The 27,911-nt window shown below is 42.5% G+C and overlaps 2 protein-coding genes and 1 long non-coding RNA gene across 8 annotated transcripts; 1 reads left to right on the plus strand and 2 right to left on the minus strand.

Annotated features, from left to right (window-relative positions):
* LOC105563847 (vacuolar protein sorting-associated protein 13B) lies at nt 1-17,725 on the plus strand. 6 transcript variants are annotated; one of them, XM_012015791.1, is made up of 40 exons: nt 1-397; nt 807-866; nt 947-1,247; nt 1,531-1,708; nt 2,054-2,132; nt 2,273-2,448; nt 2,538-2,641; nt 2,722-2,971; nt 3,054-3,241; nt 3,330-3,539; nt 3,615-3,753; nt 3,834-3,951; nt 4,025-4,167; nt 4,224-4,396; nt 4,469-4,645; nt 4,713-5,001; nt 5,091-5,253; nt 5,343-5,727; nt 5,849-5,984; nt 6,140-6,307; nt 6,370-6,587; nt 6,670-6,883; nt 6,944-7,148; nt 7,276-7,453; nt 7,563-7,886; nt 7,965-8,168; nt 8,295-8,410; nt 8,481-8,832; nt 8,909-9,028; nt 9,110-9,229; nt 9,321-9,584; nt 9,648-10,274; nt 10,345-10,440; nt 10,522-14,089; nt 14,219-14,623; nt 14,719-14,895; nt 14,979-15,149; nt 15,231-15,424; nt 15,507-15,848; nt 16,745-17,725. In XM_012015791.1, exons 3-40 carry the CDS (start codon nt 1,161-1,163, stop codon nt 16,973-16,975), a joined length of 11,289 nt encoding a protein of 3,762 aa, XP_011871181.1. In that variant the 5' UTR covers nt 1-397; nt 807-866; nt 947-1,160; the 3' UTR covers nt 16,976-17,725. The 6 variants fall into 6 exon arrangements, with proteins under 6 accessions (XP_011871181.1, XP_011871179.1, XP_011871184.1 ...); XM_012015789.1 differs by lacking the exon at nt 807-866; XM_012015794.1 differs by lacking the exon at nt 807-866 and having other exon boundaries at nt 9,495-9,584.
* On the minus strand, nt 17,652-19,616 carry LOC105563846 (RING finger protein 37). Its single transcript, XM_012015788.1, has 2 exons — nt 18,825-19,616; nt 17,652-18,610 (listed from the first exon to the last, which is right to left on the minus strand). Exons 1-2 carry the CDS (start codon nt 19,445-19,447, stop codon nt 17,752-17,754), a joined length of 1,482 nt encoding a protein of 493 aa, XP_011871178.1. The 5' UTR covers nt 19,448-19,616; the 3' UTR covers nt 17,652-17,751.
* A 1,321-nt stretch (nt 19,617-20,937) lies between these two features.
* On the minus strand, nt 20,938-26,761 carry LOC105563848. Its single transcript, XR_001009075.1, has 2 exons — nt 24,402-26,761; nt 20,938-23,441 (listed from the first exon to the last, which is right to left on the minus strand). It is a non-coding gene; the product is annotated as an uncharacterized LOC105563848 (long non-coding RNA).
* Between the last annotated feature and the right edge of the window lie 1,150 nt (nt 26,762-27,911).

The following is a 27,911-nucleotide window of genomic DNA, read 5'->3' on the forward strand; positions in this document are numbered from 1 at the left end:
CGCTTATTGTAAATTCCATCTCGTTTAATCTACACCGCAGCATACGGACAATTGTATCGGCGCGGCTGCGCCGTGAATATTCAGCCGCAACGCGCACGCTCCGAGTGTTCGCCTACGATTTGTCGCGGCCAACTTCACGTCAATGCCGCGGCGGCCTGGCCCGAGCAACGCGAGCGGTACTCTCGTACGGCGGAGAGGTTAGCCGGAGCTGCGTACGCGTGGACGGATCGCAAGACAATCTCTCCACGACCGAGGCGGAACAATTTGAAATTTTCCAAGTCAGGCGGACGGCACCGATGCTGCCGCCGCGTCCCGTCCGCTGCTCTCGTTCGCGTGGCGCGAAACGGGCTCGTGTGACAGTTTCGTGACGTGTCTCCGCGCGGGGGTCGTCTGGCAGGTGCGAATCAGCTGTGTGCCACTCCGTGCCACGTATATGCCGATATTTCCGCGACGACGCGCCGTCGCACCCGCGCCGTAAAGCGCGATGCGAATGGCCCGTCCGTCGGGGAGCCACGAATAAATCTGTTTTCTCTCCCAAGCCTCACGATGATTCTCCATTCAACCCACTTCCCTCGCGCGTGATTATCGATTAACGAGTAAACGATTTTTTAAAAATGCGATTCCACGTCGATTTACGTCACCACATTTTTTTCGACGAGCTCGGTCGTGTCTCGCGTACGCTCGACGTGCCCTACGAGCTGATCTGTCATGTTGAGAGATCGAGCCACTCTTTGGCGTGTCATGTTAAAGCATTAGGCTATTGTTTGGCGTCAAACGTAGTCCTGAAAACGTCCGTTGTTTGTTAGATACGTGGACTCGTCCGAGTGCAAAACTCCCTTCTGTTTTGCCGTTTCTATTGCATAACGGTATAAGTGTTCTTTGCCTCTAATCTAATCCCGTGTAATGATCTATGTAACTTACACAGAGCTTATTTTGCAATTTTCAGACAGATCTACATGTTTATATCAGGATATACAATATTTATTCCAAATTGTTGGCCGCTGCTACGTTGAACAGAGAGATGGCATAGATCGATGGCGTGCAACATGTCGTTATTATGAGAAAGCGGAGGAGGAGCTCTTGACAAGGCAAATTGGTGGTGTGTCTGCGTTCGAGAGAACTTGTAAAAATATGCTAAACGTCCTGCTCTGCCAAGCACGATGTTTAAGTTGGAATCCTATATAACACCGGTGATTCTCAGCTATGTAGAGAAATATGTAAAAAATTTCAAGCCGGAACAGTCGCAGGTATAAATACACGCATACAGAATCTCGCTGGGCTTCGTGTTAACTTTGCTGTATACTTTTTCTGCAAATTCGCACTCTCTGTTATCAATGTCGATAATTTGGGACAAGGAGCAGGACGGTGGGAACAAAGGAGTAAAGCTGTAGAATAATTTCTATCACACGACTGTGCTTGCGCTTGTTCCAAAGTATCGAAGCGAGTCAGCATTTGTGCTTTCGCGTTGATTTCTCCTCTGGAACCGGACGGTTCCACAAAATACCCGAGAATGAGTGACGTTTCTTTTAGGTATCTTTGTGGGGCGGAGATGCGTCGTTTCAGAATCTGGATCTACGATTAGAGGTATTGGAGGAGCAACTTAATCTTCCATTTGTCTTTGTTAGTGGCCATATACACGAATTGTTGATACACGTTCCTTGGGTAAAAATTACATCTGAGCCAATAGTTGTTACCATTAATACCATAGGTACGTAGCAGCTCTGTCTTTCTCTCTCTCTGATATTATCTAATATATAAAAATATATTTTTTAAAGATATAGAGGAAAGTCCCCTATTATAAGATAGGCTCCTAATATGTGATAGCGGAGTTTCTGCTGAATTAATAGGCATCATCTGTTGGTTCCACCATGAATTTATTGCCCTTGGAGTGAAATCTGTCTAGTGAAAAAAATTGATTGCCGGTCGTGTAATCGTTGCGCAAAAAGACTTGTCATTGAATTTGGACGTTGAAAGCCTACTATCTCACATTAGACTCCTGTCTCGTAATAGAGGACTTTCCTCTGCTAATACATTGCCTATTTCTCTTTTATAGAGTGTATCTTAAAATTAAAAGATGAGAATACCACAGAAACCAATACAACGACGTTACAAAAGAAGAAGGAGATTGAGCAGTATGTATCGCTTTTTGTAATTGAAATTATAATAAAACTTCATCATTTCCTTCGTAGTATTATTTATCTGGTTACACTTTTCTTTCTTTAAATGGCAGTTATTAATGGTTGTTAAAATAATACTTAATTTTCCGTGGCAGAGAGGAGGCTCCACCTGGATATATTAAAAGTGTAGTTACAAAAGTTATTAATAATATTACCATTCATTGCAACAATCTCATCTTGAAATACGTGGAGGAGGACATTGTGCTTAGCATAAATGTCAGATTTTTAAGTATGCAAACTGTCGACAATAAATGGGAGCCAGCGTTTGCCGGTAGGTATTTTTTATGTACAATCGCGGGGTCCAAAATTCTTATTAACATAAAATTATGCTCATTTTCAATACATTTAATTAATATTCAGAGGTCAACACTCAAGAAGTAATGCTTAGGAAAGTTATTACCATCCAAGACCTGACACTGTGTCTAGATAAAATGGATGCATCCGGCAAGATAGAGATATATCAGGTATTTCTGAAGACGTATCCTCACATTTATCTTGGAGACGTGAAAACGTGTCTTACTAAATGATTTGAATGTTAATACAGGATCCCGTTTTGTATCGATGTTCAATGACAATCCGAATGATTATAAACTATCACAATAACACTTCGAAGAGAGCATCTATCACAAGACTTGATCTTCACTGTGAGAAAATGGAATTTAGCATGACCGAACAACAAGTACCGATGCTCCTGAGATTGAGCGCCTTGGTATTGGCATTGCAAACGAAGCAATTTCCACCGAGCAGGGAAAAATCTTCCATTACCATGGACGATAGAGACGACGTTGCACAAGGTTCGACATTTGTTTTTGACTGCTGTGCCGCGAATAGTTTCACATGTTCTGAAAATGTATATTATGTATTATAATATTTCAGATGACACAAATCAGATAGTAGGCACTTCCACGGATGCGGTTGGATGGGGAGGATGGGCTTGGGAAATGGTGTCATCTGTTCTACCTGTTGACTGGGACAATAATTGGTCTGCCGAACAACAAATGGCATATTCTGGTCATACCATACATTTAGGCGTTTATATAGACGATGCTACTTTAACATTTAAGGTAACGAACGTAATATATTTCGGTGAGAATTTTACCTCTATTTAAATAAGCGTGGAAATGTAAAAACGAACTTTATCCATTTTCGCAGACTGTCGAGAGTGTCAAAGTGCAGATATTTTATAAATCTCGAAAACTTAGGTACAAATCCTTTCTGTCGCTTCAGTTAAACGGAGTTGTGATAGACACTTTAATTCAAGGAATAGCAATGACGAGTCTCCAAGTTGGAGTAGCATGTGTTCAGCTTTATCCGCGAGGGACATGCAGCTGCGGACATGTAGAAGTTGCTGACGGTGTGCAGGTAAGGTGATTAATTACTATTGTTAGATATGAAATTAAATGTGGAATGTCTGAGAGGTAAATTATTATATTATAGCCGCCTCTTTACGTAACAGCTGGAAACTTAAATACCGACCATTTGAAAGATTCACTGTTTGACAAGGAGGCAGCGGAAAATAAGGGCAAGAAAAGGGATTACAAACAAGGAATAGATCAACATTTGACGACGTTTTCGGGTATAATATAATTTATCTGAAACGCGTATAATATTTATTCTTATATATACAAAAAATAATAGAGCTTACATCTTTTTCAGTTGAAAAATTATTAGAAAGATGTCCGGCGTTTGTGATGGATTATGTTTATTATGTGGAATTGTCCGATGAAGTGACGCCTGAAAAATTGCTCGAGCTTGGATCAAATTTTGAATACAGGTGTTTGAAAAAGTTTTAAACAATCACGTGTAAGAGGTAAAGAGAATTCTCACAAACAACTTGTTTTTTGCAGCAATTTTCCGGAACGCAGAGTGATAAGATATGTAACTGGAGATCTGACAGTCAGATTGTGTTCCGGGATTTTTCATCGTATCGATACCATCAAACAAGCTGCTGCAAAATACGATTACAATCCCTACCTTGTAATGAAACCAGGTAAATACGTAAATTAAAGTTGCCAGTGGGATTCTATATCCATATTAAAATTTTAGATCCTTTCATCGATGAATTGCCTCCCGTCACATTGGAGGAATATGAAGCGCTCAGGGAAAATGTATCAATGACGGAAACAAAATTTGTACTAAAAAGGGCATCGCTGCAATTACAATTGGCAGATCATTGCGTCACGGGGATACCACGACAACATAAAACAATCGAAACCCGGGTAAGGTGTCTCTGTTACATCTTTTTTGTTAGTGGTATTTTTTAGATATATTTATGAATAACGTCTTTCCAGATTACGCCATTATCTCTAGCTCTTACAGATGATCCTTTTGTAAGCATTGAATGCGACGAAGCAATTGCTACCGTAGTACAGCCTATGTATCCATTTAGACTCGTAGCTTGTGCATCAAAATTGACAGAGTTGTCACCGGAAATGTTCACCCAGTGCCATGCGATTACCGATATACAAGTGAGCAAAGGTTTATGCACAATATTCATCGTGCGTATTCGTAAGATTAATATTGAAATATTTATAGGTGACTGGAGTGAAGAGTCAACTCCACTTAACTAAAATTTGCGACACTTCAATAGTGATGCCTTACTCAGTGGAAGCTTCTTCAAAAATATTGCTGTATCCTCAATATTGGCGAGACATAGACATGATTCAAAAGTCATACTCCTTTCAATCGGATAGTATTACTGTCACGGGGACTAAGGCAAAGTTAATGGCCGCAGCGTCCATTATAACTTCTGTTTTCGATCCTACAAGCACAACGAATCCACTCACCTGTTCTACCCTTTTTAACGATGCCTGTCAAGAGAGATGTATGCGAATACTGAATACTCCATTTTAGCATTTTATAAATTTTTAGTCTTTACTTCTTAAAATACAAAATTTTCTTTGTACATTACAGGTCCAGTATACTTGGAGTTATACCTGGAAAATATAAATTGCAAGAACGTATCATCTTCGGTTACGATATCGAATGAAGTGAATGTAAATTCTATAAAAGTCTTCGCTCTCAGTGATTCTCAACAAGCCTTTATTCTTTCGGGTCCAGAAAATCATGACAGCAGGTCTGCATACATATAATACGTAGTTTAGTTGTAATACAATATTTTTGAAGCTTAAAAGACTTTTACTAATTGGACCTTTGTATTTTTAGTGATGCGGGAAATGTACCGCTGTTGTCTATTGTAGTACAGTTTCCTAAAAACATTGAAACGCAAACACACCCATCGCTTGTTTCATTCAAAATTTCCGAAATCAGAGCTTCCCTGGACCCACTTTTCTTTGAATGGCTGGAATATCAGGCTACTTATCACAAGTCGGGAAGTGTGCATGTATTGCGTTCAGACAGCCAGCAATTAGTTACAGAAGGCACATCGTCCGATACGGGTACGCGGAAAAAATTTGCGAGTCTACACGAAAGTGTGCACAGTTCGTCGGACAAAGAGAAAAAGAGATCAGCTGTGACAGAAAAGTCGAAAACGCTACGAAATGATGAAACGCAAAAGAAAAGTGAATTTAAAACCGAGGGGGAACAACAGGTACTAAAATTATTCGCAAATGTATCGATCGATCACTGTGTTTATTGATGCAAAAATGCGATTTCTTTTAACGCAATGTGGCATATTGCATATATATTAAAGATAGAAATAAATGATCTAGAACTTACAGAAATCGGGACTCTTGGTCAGATTAGCAGAGTCGTATTCGTGGTGGTGCAGTCTTGTGCTGAATGGTTATATAGGACACATTATCATTTATATACCGTCTAATACAATGAGTGGTATTGGAGCTGATGGTAAATATTCTAATTATGTACAGATAAAAAGATAAGCATCAAATTACTTGTAGACTCGTTCATAGTTTCCGATTAGTATTGTTAATGATTCGTACCTTTTCGATAAATACAATGATAGCTTTTAATATATAATAATTAATAAAATATCTTACTAGGCATAGAAGAAGCGAAGGACAGAGCCTTAATAGAAAGTTCAGATCTACAAATAATGATAATAAAGTTACCAAGTCTTCTTATACATTCGTCTAATCTAAACGCTGAGATACTGAGCCCATATCTACAGAGTCTCCCTGCTAAACTACCAGAATCCATGTGGACACATAGTAAGTTTATAATATAGCATTTGCGAGAAATGAAGAGTACAACTTTGTTATTACCGTTTCAGGGATGCAAAGTTTCCCATGGACGTTGAGTCTCATCGATTTTCACTGTTACACGTTACAACAACACACGCAAAAGAACTTTATAAAGAAAGTTACGTTAAATGCTACAGTAGCTCTTACAACTAAGACAGCTGCGACCGAGTCGAATACACTTACCGCTTTAAGCGTTTGTGTGCATATTGATAATTCGCCTATCATTATTTCGCTTTCGGAGGACCAGGTATTAATTAAAACTTTCCCTTATTTTTGTCATGCTATATATTGCAGCGATATAAGTTTCAACGCACGCCTGTGTACCTCAGGTTATTTTTATGAGCAGCATAATTTCAAATGTCATGAAAGTACTACAAACTTTATGCGACTCCCGGAAAGACAATATAATCGTACCACAGATGAGCAACGAAATGCAAGTTGTTCTGCCTGCTATACCTCAAACTCCGTCCACTCCGACTCAAATAATATATCAGGAAGACACCAATTCGACCATGTCTACGTCGAAGGATGATCTGGGACATGGTAAGCCTAATGTATTTATCTCTTATATTTGTTTTTGTCACTAATATGCAAGTTTTGCAGAAAAAGATGGCTTAGTTGTAACGGCCTGGATTCAGTGGACTATAACGAAGGTAGCGATTAAATTATACATTATGGAGCAAGAAGACACGTCTTCTTTGAAATTAATGTTAGAACTGGAAGATATTATAACATCGTTGGATTTGCAATCGGTTTATATGCAATTGAAGAATAAGATAACAACAGCTACGATATTCCATTATATTAGGTAAATTAATTTCTGTTAAATATTCCTTGTACGTGTATATCAAAGTCTTGGCCGAAAATATTCTGAGAAATATTTTTAGTATACGCAACAATTGTTTAATTTGCGTATTTGTGTTGTGATTGGATAGAGGTCCATATGCATCGAATTGGGATGTCGGTGAATATGCCGGTTTGGTACTCTGTGGAAGAGAAGATAGTTTAGAGAAAGGTGATGATTCTGGCTTCCTAAGTTTCACACTTACCCGTGCGAAATCGGGAAATGTGTATACACGTTGGGGTACTCACGCGCGTCACAAGCCTCAGAAGGTACAGTGATTAGCCATTGATTAAATTAACTTAATTATCCAGCCATGCTTAAGTGAATAATATCATTTATCTATTCGCCAAACTGACTCTGTGATATTCGAACATCTAGAAAGAATTGCTGCTTGATTCTACATTGTCTACGAAAGGCTACATCTCTGAAATACTTATCAAAATGCAAATGGTCGATATAATCTTACCAATTAGTGTAATTAGCAAATATACTCAACTGGTGAAACCTTTTACGTGCCTGGGCTCATCTATTGAAAAGAGCGAATCTATCCGTAATAGAAACATGGCAACGCCATTAATTGATATAACCAACTTAAACAATGAATCGTTGCCGTTGATACATTTAGAATTCAAAGGTTTTCGTCTCATGATGCCAACTTCCACTGACACGAGCAAATTGCAACACGATTTATTGATGCTTCAGGTTGTAAACCGTTTTGCGTAATTTTCTTATTGAAGACTTAAATATTTAAACTTACTTTCAGTATTGTATGTTATATAGTTGGACGGAATTCGCATTACGCCGGATGCGGAAAATCCGATTTGTAGGACTCCGTTGCGAACCGACATATACCAGTTGGCTGCTCGAGCAAATATGTTAAATGTACCTGGTTCGGCTGTAGAGGATCGTCAGTATCAAATTAGTGTTAAGGGAGTGTGCGCATATACCACTACTTGGAAGAATTATCAGCTGAGCATTAATAAGGTTTACTATCAAAACTCTGTTGTTTCTTTCTCCAGAGTTCTTAGGGAGATATTTTATTGGTGTTAAAACGTAAAAACAATTCTTGAAACATTAATACAGATTTGATACAAGCGTCATTATTTCCAGAGAATGTCTCAATCGTACTTGTATACAATGAATGAGAATCCAGCGTTGGAATGGAATAAGCTTGGCAATGGTAGCAGCCTAGATCCATACTTTTCAACATCTCCAGTATTAACTAAGTAATAGAATTAATACACGTGCAAAAGCTTATGATAATTATAGTATTGTAATTTTAACACTTAATTCCAGATTTGATCTTTGCTTAATTATTGCACCAGCTGTCACATTTAAAGGAGACACAATAGTCTGTGGAAGTGCCGTTGAAGTGAATTGCATTACAGACATAGAACTGACAATAAATTTAGATCAAATTAAATTAATATCGACGCTCAATAATGAATTTATAACGTTACTGTCTGGAAATTTCGAGAAGATGGATGAGAGACATAGCTCTAATTACACGATTCAGAGATTTCCTTCGGGAGCTCCAAGCATTAAACCTATCAGCTGGTTGAAACAGACGTCAGATGATTCAGATATCGATTTCACAAAAGATAGTGGTGTCGATTTTGAAATGTCCAGCATGCATTCAACGATAATTGTAAGTTATCGGCACATGTAAATAACGTTTTATGATTTAGTTGAGAATTTATATTAAAAGTAATATTTTTCTTTAGGGAAGATCCACGGCTGAAACTATGGTTCTTCCACCATTTGAGTTTTTGGTAAACTGTGGAAAGATAACATTTATCCTGTACGAGGTCCAGAGTACATTCCTCGATTTAGAGGATAACGCAGTGAGTAATAGTTTCGCTGGGATTAATTGATTCGATTGCAATACTGTAACATTATTAAAATTGTGAATACTATTTTTTTAGGATATACACAAAACTGACTGTGAAGAAGATAACGACAATGTAAAGCAGCCATTACTTTACTTGATGATCAATCAACCAAATGTTTATTTCTCTCAGCAACATTTATCTAAGAAGATACAAGTGTGTATTACCATTTACAAAAAACTAAAACATTATTTGATATAAATTTAAATATTTTATACGCTAATATTAAATATTGCGAAATTTACAGATATCCTGTTTCGATGTGACAACAGCGCTTGGTGATGCACAAAATCTGAACGTAATACCGAGCGAGAAGGATTTCAAAATTTATATGATAGAAACGAAGCATGGTGATCCACATCCAGACACGGGTATCCCGCCTTCTTTCGCGACAATAAAGTCTGAAATGATTCTATGCAAGAACCGCCAGTTTTTCATCGAAATGGGACGACCGACGAAAGTACATCTCTCTTTATCTCGGCTCAACCAACTCTATGACATACGAAATAAGGTAAGAATGTATAATATATTCGCGTGCATTTTCCAACAGTTCTACATTGCGTCTGTGTTCTAGGTTTTATCGTGTTTCATCGATGACGACGTTGCGCAAGTACCCGCGGAGAGGGAGACTACGCATACGGATTCTCAAAATTTAGCAGCGCCGACAAGATCGAGGAAGTTCAGTGTTCCTGATTTACATTTAAACACAAGGCAGATTGTATTATCCTTAAAGACTGACACCGGGGCAGAAATTATTACCAGTTTGGCATCGTTAAATGGAAGTCTATCGACACTTCTGAGACCAGACAGGATATACTCGAATATATCGATAGATTCTTTCATTGTGTCCGCCATCTTGAATGGAAATATCAAGGTGCTATTAAATCCGTGGTGTTGCAACGTAACGACTTGTTTACTCTGGGAGTCTTCGTACAGCAGTGAGATCACTCCGCAGATACAAATACAGGCGGACAGTGAAAGTCTGTATCTCAATTTCGGGCCGGATCAGATAAAAATTATGAAAATGGTGATGCGAGATTGCCAGTTACTGTTAAGCGAGCTCGCCTCGCTGTCTACGGGCGAAAATAAAAATGAAAAGCAACTCGCGCTGTCGACCGAACAGCATTACAAGGACGATCTGAAGGCTGGTGCGTTCCAGTTCGTCGACGGCACTGCGGACGAGTTGCCTTTTCCTTATCAAGTTAGTTGAACCATACGAATCACTGGTAAAACTGTAACCAGAGACGTCTCAATCCTATCTCCGTTTGCAGGTGGTGTTCTTTATTTATCCTCAGCAAGCAATGGCTTGGAGATACCCGCAATCGCGCATGTTAACAAGGATACACATATCTCCCGTGCCTTTTGAGGTAAGCGAGAGTGTCCGATCAATGTTAGAAATCAGCTTGAACACGAAAAGACGTATGTTTTATCGACTCTCTCCGTTACAGGCAGCGGATGCCGACGGCAATTATATCGACAAAGTTCCCTGCGTTCTCGAGTATTGGAGCGACAACCACATGTCGTACCAGCGCTATGCCGACTTTTACTTATCGGAAACGGACTCCTACCGACTGGACCTGCCGGAGAAGGCACCGGCGCGGGCGGTGGCCTGCGTGTGGCGCGTAGTCATTCTGTCCAACGGCAAGCGGCCGCTCTCGAAAAGCATCGTTTCCGCACGCGCCCTCGCTGCCTGCCTGCGTATCGACTCCTACTTCAATCCCTTGTTAATACCGAACGTACAGATCGCCTTGAACATCGGCGTCCTCCACGTGTCCCTCTACAATCACATCGACACAAGCGTGTATAACAACTTGCCGCCACCGCTAGACAAATATACCCTGAATGGAAAGATTCCCGAGATACAGTGTTTCATGTCCGTGGAGCAGAAGGGGGCTATTCTGGTTTTCAACAAGTGGATAGACGACTCTATACTGCTGGACATCGGCGGCAGCCTGAGCGTGCACGTGTTGGACTACAGTCATTTGACTATGCAGGAAGTGCTGGATGCCCTGGAGGGGAGATTCCAGCTGTCGTTGTCGGACAAGGTGGACTCGTCGTTAACGTGCAACCCGTTCACGTTGAAACTGGGACCGGCGATAACTCACACCCTCGCAGTCTCCACTCATTTGTGGCTGGCGTCTTTCGACGAGGAGGAGAAGAGCGTGGTCGTCCTGACGCGTTACGTGATAGCCAACGACAGCAATATATCGATACGCTTCGGCCAAAGCGGCACTGGAGATAGCATACTTCTCGAGAGCAGGCAGTGTAACTTTTATTCCTGGCGGCAGATCGGCAATCAGACGATACGGATATCGATCGAGGAGAATGCCTGGGTGTGGAGCCGGCCCTTTCCCGTTAACAAGGACGGGATCCAGGTGATAGAGTTCAACAATTCGATGATCAGCACGGCGGTCTTCGTGAACGTCACGCCGCTCTCCGCCACGCAGAAGCTCGTAACGTTCTCGGGGCAGCTCGTGATCTCCAATCAGTTAACGGATAACTTCGAGATGAGGCTGGTAAAATACGAGGAGGAAGTTGGCTCTAAGGTAACAGTCTCCAAGGAGGTGTATCCTATACCAGGCAAAAGCTTTCCGTCCACTATTATGCTCGAAAACAACAAGAAGATGGCTATACGGTTACGCTTCACCAACTTGACGCATTTGTCCTGGACCGGGGACATTCCGTTGCAGCCCAATATCAAATGGGGCCAGCCGTGGCTGGTCAAAGTGCCTCTTCAAGAGCGCGGGCAGTTTTTGAGTATCTGGGTACGGATTGTGACGCAGACGATACAAGACAAAATGAAGATTCTCGCGGTACTGAGTCCCCTCTACATGATCAAGTCGCACCTACCGGTGCCGGCCAGAGTGCAGATGGAAACGCCGTCTCTCAAGACGTCGTCCAGCACGATGGTGAACGGTCGTGGCGAGTGTCAGCAGCTGTACTGCCCCGGCACGTTCGAGCACTTCCACCAGCTGACGTTTCAACTGGAGTCCGGGGTCTCCGCGTCGAATCCCTACGTGCCGCTCTCGTACAGCTCCGTGGATCAACGGAAATTCTTCCGCAGACCCGAGGTCGAGGACATCGATAAGCTTCTGCACGAGCTCAAGGACAGGAAGGACGAGGTGAAGTGGCCCTTCCAGGGGGACGACACCGAGGAGTGGATATCCGCGGAACAGCCGCAGACGCACGTGCAAGTGAGATACCAGGACGCGGGACTGGTCTCCAGCACGCTGCTGCTGGAACTGCAGCCCTGGTGCTTCGTGATGAACTCGCTGGGCTGCCACGTCTCGCTGGTGTCGGAGGACACGGAGCTCTGTCAGATCCCCCACTACGGCATAGTCACGCCGCCCAAGTTGGAGAGCACCTTTCACGTGGGCGTCGGGATCGGCGACACCTACTACACGTCTCAGACGCTGCAGCTGGCGCGGCCCGACTGGAGCCAGAGCTTCTACATGCCCCGCATCTGCGGCCTCGTGCCGGTGGAGGGGAACATCAAGACGTCCGTGGACTGCGGCGCGAGCGTGTCCATCCTGAACGTCGGCTCGTCCATGCACCAGGACATGCGCCTGGTGCGGATCGCGAGCAGCCACGTGATCGCGAATCTGACGCCCCGTGAACTGTGCGTGGCCACGCTCGCGGTGCACGAGGAAGCGCGGGATCTGCAACTCCCCCACGACCTCACTCCCTGCAGCCTGAATATCTCGCCGTCCGAGGATCAGAGGCAGGGCACGCCGATCGTGCAGTGGTACACCCTGCACACGGAGAGCAACGCCGAGCCGCTCGTGCTGTACGTATCCCTCAGCCTCGGCCACAGGTGGTCCTGTCCGATCAGAGTGGATCAGGCCATGAGTCGCAGGTCCGTCGTGATACCGAACGGTTCCTCCACCGTGCCGGTCATCGTGACGACGCAGGAGGACAAGGGCAGCACGTTCGTCGTGATACACAGCGACGACCATCCGCAGCTGTCGATCGAGAACGCCTGCGGCTTCAAGATCCTGCTGGGGCAGGCCGACGAAAGAGGGAACGAGATATTGCCGGACAGCGCTCACTTCGCATGGATATGCGAGGTCGACAGCGGAGCAACGTCCCACTACTCCCTTCCCTGCGTCAGTAACAGACTACCCGACACCGCGGTCCCAAGCGCGTCGAACGTGCTGCTGTTCTCCACCGTGCAGAACGATCAGGTGGCGGAGAAAGCGAATCTAAGGTGGTCGAGAGGCGTAAATCTGTCCGCGTTGTCGTCCACGCCGATAGATCAGTACCTACGGCTACCCTTGTACGGCGACGTCAAGCTCATAATGCACAATCGCTGCTACACCACTCACATAAGCATCGTGCCCATCTCGCAAATTGAGATCTCCGCTCAAGACATCAGGAGCAGATTGCTGCGAAAGAAGAGCGCTGCGAGAGATCACGACACCGTGTACAATAATCCTCCTCAACTGAGGAGATCGGAGGAGGATAAGCTACTGTCGTACGTGCAAAGTTCGAGCAGCTCGACGTCGCTGACGAGCTTCTTCTCGGCCCAGGAGGATATCCTGGCGGCGGAACAGACGCTCGGCTCGAGCGCGAAGCAATTGATTCCGAAGATGGCGGACACAAAAACTTGCACCGACGAGGATCGTTTCAAGTCCCCCGGCGATTCGACTAATTCGAGGGAGGGCTCCGTCATTGTTTACCTCCGTGCGTGTACCATTGTCATCCTTCACGACGTCAATGAAAACGCACAAAGAATCGAAGTCGCGAGCCTGTCCATGACAGATTTGGTCGTCACCGTAAATTCTAAGGCCAGATTTATCAACCTCTATTGCTACATAGGCGACTTGCAGTTGGACAATCAATTGTTCGATCAAGGAGGCTTCGACTTCCCCGTGGTGTTGATAAATCAGAATCCGTTGCCCAACAGGGAGATAGCGTTTTATAGCAATAACTGTTTGACGACGAATATGGAGAGGATCAAGCAAGATTCTTTGATAGCCATCGAATACATCTGGGAAATAAACGGGAATATGATAGGTGTGTACTTAATATTTATGAAATTATATCTCGATAAAAGAAGAATATATAAATAACGAATATTTTCCTTTAGCAGATAAATATTATTTATTTCACGAGTGACGGTACATGTATTTCCTTCTGTTGCAGCGTCAAAGGAATATCGCATGAAAATCGCGCCCATTAGCGCGTATATCGAGGACACGTATATAACGCAACTATTGGATTACGCGACTTCGATGATACCGTCGCGATTGGTGCTGGGTGACGGTCTTAAGAAGATGCAAACGATAGCTGCCTCGAACGCAATGTACATACCGGACTACATCATGATCGATTCGAAAATCTTAAGCAAACCGCTGAGACTGCAGAACTTTGTGATAGAACCGCTGTCGATCTTGTTAAGTGTTCACACTTCTATGCGACTCTACGTCGCGTTGGATCACTCCCCGCTGTATTTCGGCACCTTCGAGAGGAAGAACCTGCTGACCACTCCTTACAGACTTGGCAATGCACTCACGATGCACTATTTATCCGGCGCCATATTCGGAGCAGGTCGGTATGCATTCGTATAGAAACGCTCAAGTATTTTATATTACTAATTGGATATAATGACGGAATAACCAACCGATATTACATCCGTTTGTCAGGCTGGGTAGTCGGATCACTGGAGATACTTGGGTCGCCAGGAGGTTTGGCGCAGGCGCTTGGATCTGGCCTGAGAGATTTTGTCTCAATGCCATTCCAAGGACTGCTGCAGGGTCCGTGGGGTTTTATCGTTGGAATTACACACGGGTCAGCCAGTCTGATGAAGCACGTCACCGCAGGTGCAGTAACTGTTAATGTTTATCTCATTGCTCCAAACACTTGGAGAAGGATGAATAATTAATATCTCGACTCGCGTACGCAGGTACCGTAAATTCCGTAACGAAGCTGGCGTCCAGCGTCGCGCGGAACTTGGATCGTTTAACGTTGGACGAGGAACACCTTCAGCGGCAAGAGGAGTCGCGCAGAATGCGCCCTCAAGGCATGGCGCAGGGACTCTACCAAGGCTTAACTGGTCTTGGAATGAGTCTGCTTGGTAATTTTCTAAAAGTATTATTTCAAATAGAACGTGTGCGATGTTGTGCCATACAGAGTGCAATAGCTGATTGTTAATTAGCGGCCGTGGCGGGCTTGGCGCATCATCCGTTGCAGCAAGTGTGGTCGGGTGAGGCGACGACCAAAAGTCTAGTCACCGGAGTCGGTCTCGGTTTAGTCGGCGTCGTCACCAAGCCGTTGAGCGGTGCCGCTGAGCTGGTTGCTCTCACGGGTCAAGGTTTGTTGCAAGGAGCCGGATGGAACTCGCTGCCTACGGTAAATTCAAGCAACAGGCGTCTCTCAGGCATCTTACAGTCTGACGTTTCATTGCCATGACAATTGTTACGCATCTTTACAGCCACGTCAAAGGCCAATCGTTCAGTACACCACTGGCAATAACAGCACATCCGTGCGGTACACCTGGCGCCTGTCGCCTCTACTGGATCACAGTCACGACAGCATCCTTCATGTGACCAGCGCGGACTACGTGATTCATCAGGGCAGCAATCGCGCGGTGACGCTCGTTCTCACGCGGCAGGCTTTATTACTCGTCAACATGGCAGAGGACAGCGTAGAACGAATATTTTCGCTGAAGGAACTGACGAGCGTCGATCACATCACGGATTCAACAATGCTATGTCTCTACTGTCCACCGACCGCTATTCAATTGAGCAGGCCACTATCACCGGCTGAGCACGAGGTAAAATTCACAAATGTTAGATACAAAATCGTGCAAATCTAATGTAAACGTAATTTTATTTAAAAGAAGGCAGGGCTACTTGAGAACCAAGCGCAGAAATCAACACTTCGTTGTAGTTGTCGATAATTGTATTTAATCATGAACGTTTCGATCCTTATTTAGGATAATCTTCAGCAACTAAAAGTGTATAGTCGTATAAGAAATGTAAAGAGGAATAGACACATGATCGGATAAACTTGTGACAATTGTGTTAACGTACATGTATACAATTTAACGTCTACTCGCTGTAACACTCGGACCTAGGAGAGCTCTATCCTGTGTGAAATGAAGGAACAATGCCCACTAATGGTAACAAACATTGTGCGCTTTCGAACTACTGAAATTATAATATCGGATGAACGTTGAGACGTTACTCAATTCATTACTTGACGAGCTCACCAAGTCCGGCGACGTGTCAGCGAATATTGACGCACACAAAGGAAAGTCCCGAACTAAAATATTTAGAAAAAGCCCGAAAGGGGAATTACCGGTCACCAACTCAGTGTTAATGTCATGAACGTAAAGCACACTCGGTCTACGACGCGGCAATCGACCAGGAAATTCAAATCTTTGCAAGATTCCCCGTAAACTCATGAGAAACGTGATGTAAACTGTCGGTATCGCTCTGGAGATTGAGGCTACTGATGTCTTTTTATAAAAATCATTTCGGACACGAGTAGTTTACTGTAGCTATGTTCTTCATCTAAGACCTTCACTTTGTCCCATGCAAATTCGTGATTTAACGATAATCTATGGTCAGTGATGAATGTTGTTTGGCGTTTCTATTTATGTGGTTGCGGTGTTCTGCTATTCTGGCTTTTAGAAACCTACTGGTAATTTTATTTCCTTTCTTCAAGATGAACCAAGAAATGAGGGCGCGAGTTGAGGAATACGTGCGGACGAGCAGTACTGGTTTGGCCAGTGTGTCGACCAATAGCGACAGACAGTCCGACATCTTCGAGAGAGCGTCCCCGCATCCCGAGCATACGCTTACGTTTTACGTCTGCCCGGACACTCGCAATTATTTATTATCACTGTTCAACATTGCCAAGCGACAAAATCAATGCTCTGGTTTCGCCGTTTTGTAATCAAATTTCCAGACGATTGTAATAATGTGTGATAACTGAGAAAATATTCCAAATATTACGTACGTCAGTGTTCAAAAGCGCATTCAAATTCGATATGCCTTTTAAATATTGAAGATGATGATACATTTACATGCTTTTTGGAACGACATTCTAAAGCTACGTGCAAACAGTATTATAATTAAAAAGATGAATAGAAGAAAGTAATTTCACAAATTCTCGAGTCAACATAAGACTCGGAGTTTCCAAAATGTTTATAATCGAATGCCTGTCTCTACTTTTACTCAAATACATTGCACAAAATTGTCGCTTCTGTTTTATGTATAAAGTATACATTATGAGTTTAGAATGTATAAATTTATTATAAAATCTAGTGTACAGTAAGCTGAGAAAGGTATATGAATTCTGTAAAGTATTTATAATAACGTTGCTTACTTTAAAAAATCGTGCAAAAACGTACAAATTAAAAAACAATACATAAACTTAATTTCTAAGTTATCACGTCCCACATATTTATATATGTAAGAGATAAAAAATAAACTTTTATATGTATTATTTACACACACAATTGCAACACAACTTTACATGAATATAAGTTATGTTGTATGTGCCAAAATGTATCGCGAGCAATTCTACTATCACTGGAAAACTATCGTGTAATATTGATCTAACGATTTCAGTGTGTTACAATAATATATTTTGCATACTGTGGACAAAATCTGGCAGGTAATAAATGCTAAAAGATTTAATCATATTGATTCGCATTGCGCTCTTATCTGTTATCTGTTTAGAATAGCGTCGTGAATCCGTTCAATCTCGCTCGTTTTATAAGAAAATCCACAAGATTTGCACTGGCTATTTTCAATGGACAATAATACTTTTCTGCATACTACGTGTTTACAGGGAAGCTTGTAAAAGATACTATTTTTACAGCAATCACATTTGTTAGATAGCGTATGTAATTCTACTTTTCCCGGTGTGCCAAAGTGTTTCGTGTTGGACAGCAGAGTGTTTAAATTGCTATCTACGAAACTGTCGTTAGCCGGTACATCTAATTCATCGTCCCCGTTCTGAGAATTGTTACGAGCTAACTTGGAGGAAGTTGGAATCTTCGTGGGCTGTTTCAATCTTGCTGCAGCATTGGCTGTGGGTGGTTTAGGCATAATCGCTATCGGCAATTTATGGCAATATCTCTTTGCACACTGAGAGTTGCTGTCTGTTGTCTGCTTACGTGCACTCGGCTTAACATCTTCAGCGGTCCTTTTCAACGAATTATTCAACACACACTTCGGTACTTCGATTATCCCTCTGTCTCCGGCCGCAGCCGAGGCCGGATCGCGGCCTAGGACCCTCGGCATTTGCTTTATCTCGCTCCGATCGCTGTTCTCCAGGAGGAATTTGTCGATCCTCGACTTGAGCGCGGCCGCCATGACTGGTCTACGGTCGTCGTTAAACCGCAAGCCCGTGAACGGATCCGACAACGGCCTACCCCAGGTTGCCTCATTCTCCCCGTGTTTCTCCAGTGTCGTCTGATCTATTACTTTACCGCTGGGTAGCACAACCGGCTGAGTCATTAGTTCCCACGTAATGGCATCTAGGAAGCTCTCGGGAACTTCAAGGGTCGCGGTGCTCTTCAGTCTGCGTACGTACAAAAAAAGTATATTAACCAGCAATCAATGTTACACAGAATCTAATTTATAATCGTACATACATCTGCAATTATAAGGTCCGTTCTTTATAGCGGAACTAGCTGCACTGATTCAGAGTTTATCCTACTGTGGAGGGAGAAAGATAAACTCTGAACTGGCGCAGTCAGTTCAGCTATGAAGACCAGACTTATGACTACATGTACCTATTATTCTCGGCATCTACGGAACTAGCGTCAGCTTTCAATTCCACTACAGGCGATGCCGGCGGAGCTTGACCGCCGGCCCACAAGGTGTACACGCTTGCTACAACATCTTTCCCACAGCGCGGAGATACCGTGCCCCACACTTGGACCTTCCCCAGCGCCGGCACTGACTTCTCCGTCTTGCATATTGTTATGCGCAACACATGAGTGTACTTGGACAGATAGCCCACAGAAGCCTTGACGCAGCACCTTAAGAAATTGGCTGGCGCGGGGATCCCCGTGGGGTCGACGTCCACCGGGTGGAACAACAATCCGGCGTCGTGGGGACGCAGGAAGCCGCTGGACAGCAAAGTGTAGGGGGTCTGTTCGTCGTCGGTGTTCCTGGAGTACAGCCGGAAGCCCGACGACTTCTGCGGCCCGACGGCCGGCCAGATCAGCACGTGACTGAGCCACACGTTGCAGAGGAAGGTGATGTCTATGTCGATCGGCGGCTTGATGCAGGAGTAGGCCAGGTAGCCCTTGTCGGAGCCGCTGATCAGATTGCTCACCTCGTATCCGTCTGTGCTAACGGCGCTGCATCGGATCTCCGGGCGTAAGCGGGGGTCGCAGAAGTTCAAGAGCATCTTTCGTCTATTTGTAGACCGCCAATGGCAGCCGCGGTCTTAGAAAACGCGCGTATAATTAATAATTAGGAAAAGTCACGAGCAGCAGCCAGTACACTCGTCGCGGACCTAACCTGACGTACTCGCGATTTAAAGGGAACCTGTCTATCCACTCATTGATGTCGGACTGGTCGCGTTGCTCGCGCATGCGCGGCGGATTGACGCAGCACAGAAAGATTGCGGGAAGACTGCAGAAATGTTACATTGCAAGATTGCAATATTGCAGCAACGTTGCACAAATTAATAAAATAATAAATAAAAAAATAAATAGAACATTTTTTAAATAGAAAATATAGTATTTTCATTATTTTTGAAACATTGCTGCAATATTGCTACCGAAAGTTTGCAATTTTATATGCAATGTCTCTGCATGCAAGATTGCAACGTTTCTACGATGTAACTGCAACCATCTGTGCTGTATGCCCTAGTAGCACAGTGCATTGGCCAAACATTGGTTAAACATTGGCCCAATACAACCAAATATTGGGCCAATGTTTATCCAATGCACTGTGCTACTAGGGTGGGTAGTTATCGAAAAAATGTAACTGAGTTAAGTTAGAGTTACAGATGGAGAGAAAGTAACGGAGTTAAGCTAGAGTTGCCAAAAAAGTAACTGCAACTGTAACTTTGTTACGAGTAACGAGTTACTTCCCAACCCTTTACTACTAGCAGGTGTTGTGCATAGATTTTAAAATTAGCTAGATAAAGATAAGATAAAAATATATAAATTTATCTTAGATAAGATAAAGATGATTTCGTTTTGAATATATCTAGATAAAAGATAAAAGTATATGATGATTCATCTAGATAATTTTCAGATAATATCTTTAAGACTTCATGTAAACGTAGTAGAAAAAGTTATAAAAAATTATAGAAAAATATAAATTATTAAGGGGGATATAGAATATATTCAGGTTAAATTATATGACACACACATAAATGCATGGTCTACAACGCCATCCATATTTAAATAGTGTAACTGTTCAGTATTTTTATGTGGCCCTAAACCAAATTATCTGTACGTTATCTTAGATAATTTAGTAAAGATAACACTTTCTTTCATCTAAGATGCAGATATAGATAATACTTATTTTTATTATCTATATAAAGATAAGATAACGCTAAAATTTTATCTAGATAATCATCTATATAATTTTATTTAGATAACAGCAAACACTGACTACTAGGGTGTAGTTCTGCAATATATTTTGTAATTTTTCTTTATATCTTCAATATAAAGTTTGCAAAATGTGCAAATTAAGAAGAGACTAAAAGAAATGCATTAGAGAAGAGCATTACCTTCAATTAAAAATACTATACATTCAGCTTCGCGACAATTATGTAACAAAGAAGTTTATGTGCGATTAAGGAAACGTAGAATTTTTTTTACAGAGACGTGTAATTAAAACTATTTAAAGGGGTGTCTGGTGGAGTATTTTTAACCAGTTGCATATTGTAAAGAAATCTATTTATTCATGAATGATGGACATCCTGTGCCTCGAATGAGATTATTCGTACAAATAACACAGTCGTATCTGCTAGATATTTATCACGCCCGTACGCAAAAAGAGCGCGTGACATTGTGTATAAATATATGTTACATATCGTGAAAAGACTATTATCACCCCTCAAGGTAGATGAGCGTAGAACGACGATTCGCATTCGCGCGCACTGATTGAACCGAAACGCAGAAGTCGTGGTCGGTTCGATCGATTAGGGAAGTGCGAAATTAATCGTGGATTGTCGGCCGATCCTTTTCGAACTACGTTCTCTGCGTCTTCGTCTCGCGTTCTTTGTTATACCTTAAGATACCGCTGAACTAAATTCTCCCTTACAATTACGGGATATAAGTCGTATTTAGTAGCTAATATTACTTATCCTCGTTATATCGATAGCTATAAAAACCTATGTGTTCCTTCCTTGGACTTGTATACGCCGTTCCGATCGTGGACGCGAAGTAGCGTGCGTAATTGCAGAACACGATCTACAAGCCGCAGGCTAATTACAATTAAAGCGATAAAAAAGTTGAACGTATGAAATACACTAAATAATTGTGGAAGAGGGAACCCTAAACTGAAATCAAAACGTAGATATGTATGCCGTGAAGCGTTTATCTATTTTACATTCCTGGACCACTCAAGTTTCAAGCACCACGTTTTGTAAACGTTTCGAACGAGAGGTGACTATAAGTTTCGATTTTTCACGTTTCCCAATATTTTCGCCGATTATCGCGAATTTAACAACATTAAAATAGATTAATAATGTCTATCTTAATTTTTTCAGGCAACTAAATATTTTTCCATCTGACACTTTGTACTTTATGAAAAGAGAAAGCTATAAAAATGCTGCAGGAATTAAACGAAGTGATACAATACGGAAATTATTAATATGAAAAGTTAAAAAAAAAAGAAAGAGAAAAATCTGTTCTACCGCTTCCAAATACAAACGAGTCTGTGCAATTGCAGTTCTAATCTAGAACAGTCTCAATAGCATTAGAATACAAAAGATTCATCTGTCGTGAGATCGAGAAGTCCTGTTCCAATTCGTTCTCAATTAAATTGAAATAAGTCGAACTCTTTCTTTCCACTAATACAAAGGAAAATATCACAGATAAATATATATATCCCGCTATGTGATTAACAATCATTACGTAGGAGTGCGTTTGTTTGTGGAAATGAAGCGTTTGGTAATCGGTACCGAATGTACAGTGTAATAGAATTTTATTTCTCGCTGTTCAATAAAAAAAAGTGTTTCTCATGGGCGACAATTAAGAGCAGGTGCATGCACGAATAAGTGGAAATAAAAAACGCTGTTAATTAAAATTAAAAATATTATTCGCCATAAGAATGAGAAGGACATGCGAAATGGAAATGGATACAGCAGGCAACGTATCAGAAAGTGGACGCGGATGAGCATACGGTAAACACCAGAAGTACCAATGCAGTTAAAATTACTAGTTTGTGTAATCTTTGTTTCAAAATGACGACATATTTTTGGAGAATTTGTATAATTTCTGTTGCAATGCATGGTAAACGATTGAATCGATCCAATTTTTCCTCCCTTTTTTTTAAAAGATATTCATACAGCCAACGGCTCTAATGTTAAATGAGTTTAAAAAAGATAAATAAGTCTCGTAAATGCGTGATAAACGCAAGAGAAATATTTACTCGTCAATTCTTTTTCTATCGAGAATCCATTTCAACGACGTAACATTTAATGTCTTTAATAGCCGCGATTTTACTACACAAGTATAACTTTTTGACGTACCTAAAAGATCCACAAAATTCGCCCTTGGTTTCACGTGATAAAAAGATAAATAATTTAAACATGGCACAGCACAGGCATATTGAGATTTCTGTTCGAATATGATTTCCGGAAAGGTTCAAGTGCGCCAGAGTCTCTAAAAAAAGTAAAAGCCTAGCCGCATTATGCATTAACTACGCGACATCTTTCGCACGTAACGACGTCCGGTTATCCGTCTCGTACGTTTTCACGTTCGCGATGCCATTCAAGCGACATCGGAGGGGAAAGAGCAAACGAAAAGTAATCAAAGTAATGGCATTACATGTATTAAATGTGACTGATTATATTCCGCCTTGTCTCATATTGCTTCGATAACGTCGAGAAAAGAATTGCTCCGCGAAGAAACGCGCGTCTCTTTCTCGTTTCCCTCCTTCGCTCCCTCGCCCGCAAACGCGCGGAAATCGCGCGCGAATCCTTTGGTTTCTCAACTGTCAGTATGACCTTATTAATCCTACTCTCCTGCGTTACCAATTTCAGTATAAAATATATACACTTACGGCCTAAATATATATATGTATATATGTACACGAGCTACGAAGAGGACAACATTGACATCGAAATTGACGTAGCGTACAAGTGGGACGTTATTCTCGCCCGCGCCGGGGCTCTATTCCGTACACGGTTACCGACAACTGTCGATACCGTTAACGACGTTCGCGCAGCTTTTCTATCGTGTAAAAAGGCTGCGTTAAGGGAATCCTTCAGCCGTCCTTTTTACCGACACAGTCAAATATAATTTTTGCGCTTGTAATTCTTTTTATTAGCTTCTATGCACAAAATAATACCAGGACAAGTTGCGGACCGCATAGCGGAACGTTTTCATACTTAAAACATTCAGTTCAGAAGTCTAATTAAAAAGATATTGGTATAAAAATTGAGGAACCCGACCTCAATCATTTATAAAGCGATAGTTTTAATTTCTCTTCGTTTCTTTTTATATAAAGTTGACTGTCCCTGGGTTTGCACACTGTGCGCACTGTACGCCCCATTACGAGATCTCTTCTCCGCTCGTTCTCGCGCTTGCACTTATACAATACCTGTCTCGCCCTTTGTTTTACGAGGGCGGCTCTAACTTGACCAAGTCCTTTGACTACCGTGAGCGAGTCGGTCGAAAAGTACACGGACGATTATATGAGCGGTTTTGTCTTTATGCGTACTTTAATCGTGTGGAAGAATTTTGCAATTTTATAAAGCCAATTTCAAATTTAGTTAAAACTACGAATTGAAAATGTCAAATACCAATATCTTTTTTATTTGACTTCTGAACTGAGCGTTTTATGTATGAAAATGTTCTGCTATGCGGTCCGCAACTCATCTTGGTATTAATTTGTTCGTAAAAGCTAATAAAAAGAATTACTAGCGCAAAAACTATATTTGACGTTGTCGGTGGCCGTGCACGGAATCGCGCGTCTGGAGCGGACACGTCGCGTCTCGCCTCCGGAGATGCTTTCTTCTCTTCCACGTATCTCCTCTCCTCAACGTAATTTCCATTGTAGATCGGGCAGTAGCGCGACTTGTTGCGAATGCGTGTATCAGCGACGAAAACGCCTATCGTGGCCTCCACGTGGAAGATTACGAGGCGGACTCGAGTGAAGTTGGGGGAAAAAGAAATGTTCGCCTTGCCGTTTCCTTTGGAATTTTCAGATAGAAATTATCTTCCGGTTTTTAATTCACCCGTGCACACTGTACGCCCCATTGCGAGATCTCTTCTCCGCTCGTTCTCCGTCTCGCGCTTGCACTTACACAATACCTGTCTCGCCCTTTGTTTTACGAGGGCGGCTCCAACTTGACCAAGTCCTTTGACTACCGTGAGCGAGTCGGTCGAAAAGTACAAGGATGATTATATGAGCGGTCGGAGCTAACGAGTATCAAATTATTAACGGTAATACCTTAACACCGATTATAGCTTAATGATTACATGTTACGACTATTGTTAATATTGTTAATATTAGTATCACTATTACGCTAATCCGATCGTCACCGGCCGGGTAGGATTAGATTTTCTTCGTGAGTGTGAATGTGTGTGTGTGTTGCGCGCGCGCGCGCGCAAGAATCAATTTGATAAAATACTCCCTGAAAAGTATGCGAAGAAATCTAAATTACTTTCTTCGTCTCTCTCTACCCCCCTTTTTCTTCTACCTCTCTTTCGACCCACCGCATTACTAGTGCGCGGTCGGTACACAATAAAATTAGATCAGACTCAAAAACGCTCCGCTCGATACACTTTACACGGCACGTCAATGAGTGATTTCGTGTATTACAATAGTGTAACAATTGTAAAGATATAGTGAAACAAATTTCAGGTAATAACATTCCCAGCCGTCCCAGCCGAAACGCGGATGTCTTTCGTGGGCGAGAAAATAGGAAGCTTTGCCTTATCTAGGTCCCTAAAAACTAGGTACATTGCATCCCTTACAAACATAATCGTCTCTTTCTTTCTCTCCCCCCCCCCCTCTCTCTCTCTCTCTCTCGTTCGCTATCTACACGATAGATCTCGTCGCTGCCGCGGTGACAAAATGATAATAGCGTCATCGCAGCAGGAGCTCTCTATCATTTAGTCGATATGTTGATGCCGCTGCCGCGATATTTTAGCGTTGATCAGTTCCCTCTTTTCGCGAAAACAAGTGAAATCGTAGCGATCTAATAGCGTGCGACTGCAAGTCGTCATTGCAAGCGGCGCGACAAGTTCTTTGAAACAAAGGAAAAGAAAAGAGACGGAAACATTTTGCTAAAAATATAATGGAATTTTGCTGAAAATCCCCTCTCGACCGTTTCGTTATCTCCGTGAAAATTCGGCGAGAGATTATTTTAAGAATTTGTCTTAGTCAAGTTCAGCAAGAGTTTCGTAATGTCTAATACTTCAACTTTTTTTTAAATTGCTTTTCAATGTGTACTTTAACTTTCCTGATATTTCATATTGCATTGAATTTCATAAGGGAGATTCACATTTACGCAACACCTTCGGTAATCATTCGGTAACCTTCGTCTCACTGCTCGTCGATTTCAATACTTTCAGCAAAATATTCCAAGGTAGCGACCTCGTTTATTGCGAATCGCACGGATGGAACGAAGAGAGAACATGTCGCCGCACTTTCCTCATAAAAGAGTACAAATTTGCACAAACTTACGGCGCGGTATACCTGTGTCGTGTGTCTCTTAAACGGCTACGTACCAGTCTTGGACGTCTTCGCGTAAACAGAGTAATCGCGGCTTAGAATATCTAGACTATCACTTTACAGTAGTAATTAAGCTATCGCTCGGACAGCATGGGTGCCCGAGAGACGTTTGAAAGGTGTCCAAAGGACGTCGCGACGGACGAAGATGTCCTCTAAACAACTTTACAATGACTTTCAGACTACGGGTCCAGGTGTACGAAATATAATCCATGTCTCTGTCTCTCTTTATGTTAATTTAGCCGCGCTACTTATGAGATGACAGTTTCAGCGTTCTACATGTAGACAGTGTAAGTACGCCACTTACACTTACTGGCCACTGTGCGATTATTGACCGTTAGCGTTCGCGAGTTTCTACTTAGCAGAAAGTCTTCGTTTACTTTCTTCGCGGCGTATATTTCTTCCCGAACGAAGCGCCACGAATGTTCTCACGCGACAGAAGTGGCCCGTCAGCTTCGGGCTTCCGCTTGCCTTCAACGTAAAGCCCGATCTCGTCAATTCACGAGTGTCGCTCGCAAAAATCGTGATAAGCAAAATTGTGACGCCCGATCGAGCGTGACGATTGCTGACGAGACTCGTAGCCAAAATGTCCCTCCAGTGGCTAATGCATCTCGAAGTCTAAGCTCGCATATTCTGAACCCTCTTTTATCGATAAAAGCGCCTCTAAAAGTGGCTGATAAACCTTCTGATGACAAGCCAGCAAGAAATGACTGGTCGATCGATATCGAAACAATGTCGATTCGACGAATCATTTCTCACTGGGACTTTTAGGACCAGTTTCACAAACGTCGTTTAACCGCTAACCCATGATTAATTGACCCTCTGTCTCTTCTTGGATAACAAGATACAGAAAGATAGGAAGTCGACTGAACTGTGGTTAACAGTTAACCGACGTTTGTGAAACTGGACCTCAGAAGAGTGCTTTTATCGATAAAAGAAGATTCAGAATACGGGCCCAAGTGTATCCGTAAATGCCCGACACTGTTATACCGTTGCATTAATACAAATGTTATATTAAAATAGCGGAGTATCGATCAATCCTTCGAAAACGTATAATTTTGCGGCACGAGACAGCAGTCTGGCTACTTGCCACTGATCTGAAACGCCAGCCTGTCCGACAGACAGTAATAACAGACAGGCTGAAATGAGAAAGATGATCGGTTTCGACTGATTCGCTGCGTTTGCACGGCACCGCTGATCAGCTGCGCTACTAACTAAACTAGCTATTGCTCGTTTCTTCAGTCTAACACGCATCGACGACAGGACGACTACGTTACGCAACCACGCGCCCCGTTTCTCTCGCTTCAAGCGTTTTCGAGGCCCAAGTTACTCGGGACTTTCTCTCCCACGCACATCTCACTTTTGAAATATATATATATATATATATCGTACAAGTAATAATCACGTGCGGTGGATCGCGGATGATTGTCGCAATAATCGCTGGTCCGTGGAGGAGGCGCACGAGAGTATCATATCCGAAACGACAATCATACCGTGATCGGTGTCTAAATACGCAACCGCGTTCTCCAACAACGAAGCTGTAACTTTGCATCGGCAGGGGCATAGTACTCGCGACGATCGCACGTTGCATTCGCGAAAGTACCCCAGTGAGAAGTGATTCGACGAAACGATCTCGAATCGATACTGTCAAATTCGACATCGATTTGGCGGTGTCGATGTTGATTTAGCATCGTTTTACGATTGACGAGTCACCCCGATAAGAGAATATTTAAAAAATAACGTGACAAAATCTCGACGAAACTTGGAATGCTGGAATTATGCGCACACGTTTCGAACAACGTGTGCAGAAATAGAGACTGTGCATCAAATATTGATAAATATCTGCACAATGTATTTCTAAATAGTGTGTCAGCAAAACATCAGCTGCGTTTTTGCAAATCACCTTGGCAGAATATTTGCACAATTAAATTGCTGTCGTGTTAAAACGA

This window comes from Vollenhovia emeryi, unplaced genomic scaffold, assembly GCF_000949405.1.
Source record: "Vollenhovia emeryi isolate VEMERY1.0 unplaced genomic scaffold, V.emery_V1.0 DF939170.1, whole genome shotgun sequence".
Classification (NCBI taxonomy): Eukaryota; Metazoa; Arthropoda; class Insecta; order Hymenoptera; family Formicidae; genus Vollenhovia; species Vollenhovia emeryi.

Coding starts and splice junctions, on each gene's coding strand:
- LOC105563847 (XM_012015791.1), top strand. CDS start 1,161: ATGTTTAAGTTGGAATCCTATATAACACCGGTGATTCTCAGCTATGTA. Junction 5,002..5,090: donor CGATGCCTGTCAAGAGAGAT/GTATGCGAATAC, acceptor TGTACATTACAG/GTCCAGTATACTTGGAGTTA. Junction 5,985..6,139: donor GAGTGGTATTGGAGCTGATG/GTAAATATTCTA, acceptor ATATCTTACTAG/GCATAGAAGAAGCGAAGGAC.
- LOC105563846 (XM_012015788.1), bottom strand. CDS start 19,447: ATGCTCTTGAACTTCTGCGACCCCCGCTTACGCCCGGAGATCCGATGC. Junction 18,611..18,824: donor GTAGATGCCGAGAATAATAG/GTACATGTAGTC, acceptor GTACGTACGCAG/ACTGAAGAGCACCGCGACCC.